The 7491-nt window shown below is 38.7% G+C and overlaps 1 protein-coding gene across 1 annotated transcript in view; it reads left to right on the top strand.

Annotated features, from left to right (window-relative positions):
- Nucleotides 1-2842: 2842 nt before the first annotated feature.
- LOC101852649 (CRAL-TRIO domain-containing protein C3H8.02) overlaps nucleotides 2843-7491 on the top strand; it is a gene marked incomplete in the record, with an annotated part of 13411 nt that continues 8762 nt past the window's right edge. Inside the window, 2 exon segments of the mRNA XM_013087317.2 lie at nucleotides 2843-2981; nucleotides 6549-6664. Of these exon segments, the coding sequence (XP_012942771.1) occupies nucleotide 2981; nucleotides 6549-6664 (117 nt within the window).

Genomic DNA, 7491 nt, shown 5'->3' with positions numbered 1-7491 from the left:
AAGTAAGTAAGTAAGTAAGTAAGTAAGTAAGTAAGTAAGTACATGTAATACAACTACGTCTCTGTCTTTCCCCCAGAGTAGAGTTACTTAAAAATGAGGGAATATCAACAATAGAAACTGAAAATAATAATGTTTGTCCATTTTTGGGGGGTTTAAATATAGACTTTTACATGTATCTAAACCTAGGTAGCGGTTGGTTGGCGGATGCTCTGGTGTGGTTTGCTTCTTCTTTCCTATCAAACATCTATCGTCTTTATCATCTCTCCTCCTTCTTTTTTGTATTTCCTTGTAACACCTCTAATCGTCGTCACTTATATGACCTTACAGTGCCATTAAAACTCTTATATGGGGTGCCCACTACAGCTGGATCGGGCCGATCGCCCGACTCGATCGCCTGAAACTGATATCAAACACGTTTGTTTTTGAGGCGATCGAGTCGGGTGATCGGCCCGATCCAGCTATAGTGGGCACCCCGTGTTACTAGAAGTTTGTTCGAGAAACAGGGTGTGCAGAGATAAAAACAATGGCCACGATACTGTGCACTGGGGGTTCTTGTTTTTTAAATATATTTTATTGCGCTCTTTTTTCCCCTCGTATTTCGCCTATTTTGTTTTTTCGCGAACGTTTTGAATTTGTGGTTTTGGTCGCTAAACTCCTTGTTTTCTTCTGTTGTGTGTTCCTTTGGGTCACTCTTTTGTCTCATTCCAGTTGATAATACAGACTTCAACTTCAACGTAATTTAAGAACAACTTGTAAATTTGGCTAAAATTCCCCGAGGATTTCCGTGCTGCACGTTGTAGTTTTACCTCTTTAGGGAGCTTTGCAGTACGCATTGTCAACCCATTAACACTTTCAGAGCAATAACATTTGAAACATTCCTTTGCTGTATTTTTTTCGGATTTTTTAAAACTCAGGGCTGTCTGTCAAGGTGGTCCTTAACTTATGTTGAAGTCTGTGTATCTCTACCCTGGAAGAACACACTTCTATCTGCTCAGAACAGAGTTTTGAGAAATTTGACGTAAAAAAAAAATGACTTTCACAACATGACAAGCTTTTTAAAAAATGTAACTCTTTGATTATCTTGATAATAGCTCCGAATGATCTTACGATTTTGATAGAGCAGATAGAACAATAATTGCTTTCTGGCTTTGTGGTCTTCGTAACTCAAAACGGCCAAAAATGTCAGAACGTATTGTTATTCGAAGTAGCGATATGATGAGAACAGTGAACAGCCCTTCAGCAGTAATAATTGACGCTATTCCTCCTCATCATCAGTGTCTTCCCTGGCAGAGTATAGGCCACATAAAATCCTTCCATTTATCTCTGTCCTGGGCCATCCTTCCAAGCTCTTTCCAAGTGAGCTTCCTCTCTCTCATGTTCCTTTCCGCTCATCTCCTCCATGTTTCCCGTGGCCTACCCCTGCCGTGTGCTCCCTGTGGGTTCCACTACAGTGACTGTCTTGAGATGTTTCTGCTGGGCTTTCTGAGGGTGTGTCCCATCCATCGCCACTTTCTTAGTCCTATTTCTACTTCTATATCCTTTTGTCCTGTCCTTTCCTACAGCTCTTCATTTCTTATTCTATCCTGTCACTTAATTCTTAGGATACTGCTGCTTTTTCTGTCCTCATCCTTACTAAAATATATGTATGTTTGTCACTCTCTTGTGAACTGCTATTTCCGGGGTTTCTTGATAGTCGAAGCCTATGATTATAAATATTTACGGTCTGTTGAGGCTAGAGAGGTGAGCAGAGTAAGCCCGATTCCCAGTTTGGACTTCACTGTTGACATCCACCCCTTTGCGCTCATATGACCTTAAGCTGTTGCAAGCGCCTTAAAACAGCGAAACTAAAAGAAAGTGTACTGAGCACTTTCTTATAGGAAACGGGACGAATTATCGTCATAATTATTATCACTATTAGACCTATTAGGCCTATCGTCATCTTCATCATTAGCATTGTCATTGTTACTACTACTACTACTACTACTACTACTACTACTACTACTACTACTACTACTACTACTACTATTATTATTATTATTATTATTATTATTATTATTATTATTATTATTATTATTATTATTATTATTATTATTATTATTGTTATTATTATCTTTATTATTATTAATATTATTATTATTATTATTATTATTATTATTATTATTATTATTATTATTATTATTATTATTTTACTATTTTTTAAAAAATTATTGTTATTATTAATATTATTTAAAATTATTATTATTGTTATTATTATTATTATCATCATCATTATTAGGGCCTATTATTATTATTGTTGTTGTTGTTAGGCTTTTCTTTCGACTTCGTCGAGCTCTATAAAATTTGTGTCATGGGGTTATTACCAGTATCATCTTAAAGCCTGTTCATTTGCCTTCCTTTTGGTGAAAAAAATATTCATCTATGTTGACAAAAAGTCGAGGTATCTGCGATTGAAGGAGGTGGGGCTGCTTGGTTTCAGAGGTAAAATTAGTAATTAGCCAGTCTGTGGAAAGTGCAAATGTACACTTTTTTGTGCCTTTAATCAAGGTTGTTGTTTTTTAAAAGAAAAATTCACACAGAAATGTGTTCTTAAATGGATATGACAGATGTTAAGTTAAAAAACAAAAAATCGATACAAATTCACAAACCTGTGGGAAAATTGCAGTTTCTTCACTTCGATTATTTTGACGAGTGCCTGATTTCACCATTCTGCCTGACATTTTCGTCTGGTCTCCAGTCATGGGACGCAACTCTTCTAAGAATAAAAATGTGAAAGTTTTCCTGGATCATTCCCCATGATACCATCAGAACTCATCGTTGAAAAAGGTAAGAAAATAGTATTCTCTGATTTTCTACCTCCGGAAGAAAAATAATAATCGGACTTCATCAACAACGATCACCGTCAATCAATCACACCTCTATCGAAACGAACAACTGTCATGCGCTTCCTTGTTGTGGAGTGAAATCTAATTCGGACCCGACAAGTGAGTATACACTTGGTTTAATACCTATTGTAGATTTCTAGAATCTAGATTCTAGATCTAGATTTATAGCTAAAAATAAGAATTTAATAAGAAGTTAAAAGCCCTCTTCTCAACTTTATAAACTGAAAGGAAGTGAAGACGGTCTTCTTCCGAGTTGATTCGAAAGGAACTTCTGCTAAACTTCTTTTCGGGGGGGGGGGGGGGGGGGGAGTTTGAGATGAATGAGTCATTAGATAAAAACGTTTTTGTTCTGTCAGTACACTCATAGATCTAATATGTTGCTGCAATGCCAATGGATGATAAAATGAACACTTTCCATCTTTTGAGGAATTTCCATCTGGACTGGAAATCAATGAAGTGAAATTCATCTCTCACAGTCACAATCACAATGCATGCATAGATTATAGATATAATCTAGATCTAGATTATCTAGATCTATAGAATCTAGATCTAGATTCTATATCTATGAGATGATACTGAAACTGAATTTAAAGAATATTTCTTCTCATCTTGTTACTTTGATCTGGTCGAGACAGAAAGTGACATCATGCCCTAAAATCAAATCACCAACAGTGACAGTGCGCCCACACTGGCCACAATATAGATCTAGGCCTTGATCTAGATCTAGATCTAGATTCTAGATCTTAATATAGCCATTCTCTTTCGAATCTACTCAGGGGCAAATCTTGGACCATCTTCACTAACTGTTCCGTTTATTGAAGTTGAGAAGTGACCATACACAAATGCACACACATACACACACACCTAGTTTTGTTCAGCCTAATTTCTTCAATAAGAGAACCAAAATGACTGTTTCGAAAGTTTAGGAGGGCCTACTGTTAATTAAAAAATAATTTGGATCATCATGTCAAAAAAAGGAACAAGTTTACACTAAGTTACCCTCATGACTCCCAGCAATAAAAGTTAGTGTGTGCTCATGCGGCTGAATGTAGAACGACACACCAGCCTGATTGGCTGCTAATTTTAGTATGTGCTCTCATCAAATTGATGTCATCACATCCTGGGGTACCCACAGACTATTTTTAGAAGACCGTGGAGACATAGAGAGGTACGACCTTTGGTGGAGATACCACGTGGAACAACATGTTGGGTCAGTGGCTGGACGTATTTTCCGTATCGATGTGTTTCACCCGTTTAAATTTCACATTTGTGGCTAACTGCAGCCCGTCAGACATGCTCTGATTGGTTACAAGGTTTCCAGTGTACCTAGATATGTTTAACGTTTCTGAATTCCGGTACTTGGACATGATGAAGATCTCTTAGATCATTGATGCTCAGAACAGTACAGTAAGAACGCTGATGCTTGAAATTGAAACACGTTAAAACGCAAAGACGATAAAGCGCGCGAAAATTGCCGTAAAGACACCGGAAGATCCCCCCCTCCATATAAACAATGGGCAGAAGACATAAAAAGCAGCAGCAGCATCGGAGCACCGCATCATATCACACTTTACACCTGTATTCCTTGAAAAAACATCGCAGCAAAGCGTCGTGCCATCAAAGGTCATATGTAGTAGAGAATCTTTGGTGCCATGCGATTGGGTATATTTAGATGTAGTCACGTGATCGGAGGGGTATCGGTCTGACGTCACACAAGATGATGGCCGCCTCACCTAAAAATAGTTTGCGTCGTTCTACGTTTAGTCGCATCATGTGTGTGTGCCAATGGCCAATGCATGATTTTTGTTGGGGACAGAAATTGCAACCCAGACCCAAGGAACCCACCCCCAGCTCCCCTCTCAATAAAATCAAATTTTGAGCCACTAACTCCCTAAAGGCCCACTCTTCAATGTATACCATCCCCCCTTCCCACGCCTCCTCCCTAATTACAAACCACCACTCTCCCATTTCCCAGTGTCTACAGTCGAACCTGCCAAGACGACCTCCCGTGCAAATGGACACTTTCCGTTTCTCCTATTGTTTGCTTTTTCTAGCATCTGGTAAAGCAATTTGAATTAGCCTGTCTCGCCTCCATGGCCACGGAGTCTAGATTTTATCGACCAACACACCAAAGGGCTTGAAAATCTCTCTTCATTGCTAAGCAGTCATAAAATTATGATAAAATCCATTCGCCTGTCATTGTTTGTTGTGGGGTGGTCGTTCAAACAAAAGAACAGATCTCGTCAAATTGCAGTCGCAAGTTTAGCAATGGCTGTGATGCTGAGGAGAAAGAAACGGCAGAATTTCTGAAGAAGAAATTTCTGATGGCTAGATCTTCCAGGCCTATAATTCCCTTGAGCTGTGAGGAACATGATGAGTTTCCCAAAGTAGAACAATTTTAGACTAGAGTGAAATGGATTGGACCCTCAGAGTAGATCAACTTAAGAGTGTAAATGGATTGGATCCCTGCGTCAAAAAACTTTTCTTGTTTCTACTGTCTTCAGCTCCTTTCTTCTGAGCTGGTGACAACGGTGTGTTCTTCCGGTTTTTGTAGTCCGGCATAACTGTGCTGATCTCCCTCACAGTGGCATGTTTACATATTTTATTGTTATAAATTCCCCCGCTCCCTCCACTACCCCACATGCTTTTTAATTCAGGTCATTAGGGTCTCTAAATTAGTAACTTATCTAAGACAAAACCTCCTTTCCAAGTCCATTCTTTCTCCGACTCTCAAGCTTGTTACCTCCATTGACTGGTACAGTTTTTGTATGGCACCATGAGTACAAAACATTGCGCTGCTGAATTCCGGTCAAGAGGACTGACATCCAAATATGAGGCAGCGTGGTGAAATCAGACGCTCATCTCAATAAAATGAGTGAAGAAAAACTGGCTTTTTTCCGCAGGTTTGGAAATTTTAACCGAATTTTTGTTTTTACGGCTCAACACCTTTTATGTCCTAACAGTGTGGATTTTACTGAAAAACGTTGATTAAATGCATAAAAGGTGTAAATTTCTGGTTTCCGCGAGCTCTCATTGATCTCAAGCTAAGGAAATAACTAAGCTTTGGCAGCCGTTTTCTCACTAATTTTACCTCTGAAACCAGGCAACTCCACCTCCTTCAATCGCAAATATCTCGACTTGTATCCAAGATAAATGGATATTTTTCATTAAAAGCAAGGCGAATAGACAGGCTTTAAGGTGATACCAATTTACCCTGTATGTCGAAAAATTGACGAGCGCCTGATTCCACCTCGTCGTGACACAAATAATGTGATTATCTCAACTGGTAAATTTAATGGAGTCTGCTTAAATGAAATCTTCGACACCACCAGGTTGTTGTCTAAGGTTTAGCTGGGTTTTCAGTTTAGATAGAGGTCGCTGAAATAGAAACCGAAATTCGGGGATTTAACTTTCTTTTGGCTTACGGCTGTCCACTGTATAAATATAAATGTGTGATCTCTTTGATTTCCATCCATCCAACTTCTTTTTTTTTACTTGGAAGCAGACTATGTGCTGTTGAAGTTAAAGAGGTGAGCAGAGTAAGCCTGATTCCTCGTTTGGACTTCTCTGTTGACATTCACCCCTTGGCGCTCAAATGACCTCAAGCAGTTGCGAGTACCGTAAAACCTTACTAAAACCAAACTAACACCTTTTTTTATCCTCCAGTGTTCAATTCCATGTTTGGGAGGCTGACTGGAAATAGCAGCGCTCCTAAAGAAACAGAAGAGGAAAAGTCCAAGGTGTTTGAAGAAAACTTCATTGAGCTAAAGTCACGGTGCAATGTAAGTAAAACCATTTACTCGGAAGGATTTCCGTAACGAGCGACCACCCCAACAAATACAATGTAGAAAAGACCTAACCCTAACCCTTAACCCAAACCCTTACCCTACCCCTAGCCCTTTTTTCTACTCTGCGGTCGCTCGTTATGGAAGTCCTCCCATTTACGGTCTTTTGTGGAAAGAGAACCTTTGTCCTGGAATGGAATTGCTGGATAGTCTTGAGAGCTGCACTGTTGTATTGTTTGTTTGTTTTTTCTAAAACTACTTCTTTGGTCATGCCTGCTTCACTGAAAGAAAAGAAAAGTGAAAATTGTCGCTTGAATATAATTTCTGAACAAGTCAGTTTGTGCTTATAAGAAGAAATTGATTTGAATATATAAAGCCCCTTCATATCTATCTGAGCTTTTAACACTGTATGTTCCATCTCGTCGGTTACGGTCATCCACAGACGCAACAAAATTCAGAGCCCCCAAGAATGAAATAACAATCTTTTGGTGAGAAAAGTTTCTCATTTTTTGGCCCTTAAATCTGGAACACCTTGCCCCAGGATCTCAGAGAAATAACAAATTTTGCTACGTTTAAGCGATTGCTCATCATGACTCCTTGGTTTAATTTTTAGAGTTATAGTGTGTTAGTCAGTGCTGATATGTTGGGTTATTTTATTGCTGTCCTTTCAATTAATGTATGGTTGTGAAAATTCTTCTTTATGTCGTTGAACTGGTTTTTCTTGTTTTTGTGAAATATTTTCTCTTTTGTGAATGATTATGGGAATGATGTCAAGCTCTCAGAGCTTTTATACTAGTGTGGGATAGAGCGCTATATATAAATGC

Source organism: Aplysia californica, unplaced genomic scaffold (genome assembly GCF_000002075.1).
Source record: "Aplysia californica isolate F4 #8 unplaced genomic scaffold, AplCal3.0 scaffold00572, whole genome shotgun sequence".
NCBI classification, from domain to species: Eukaryota; Metazoa; Mollusca; class Gastropoda; order Aplysiida; family Aplysiidae; genus Aplysia; species Aplysia californica.
This window is presented reverse-complemented; position numbering and strand designations above follow the sequence as displayed.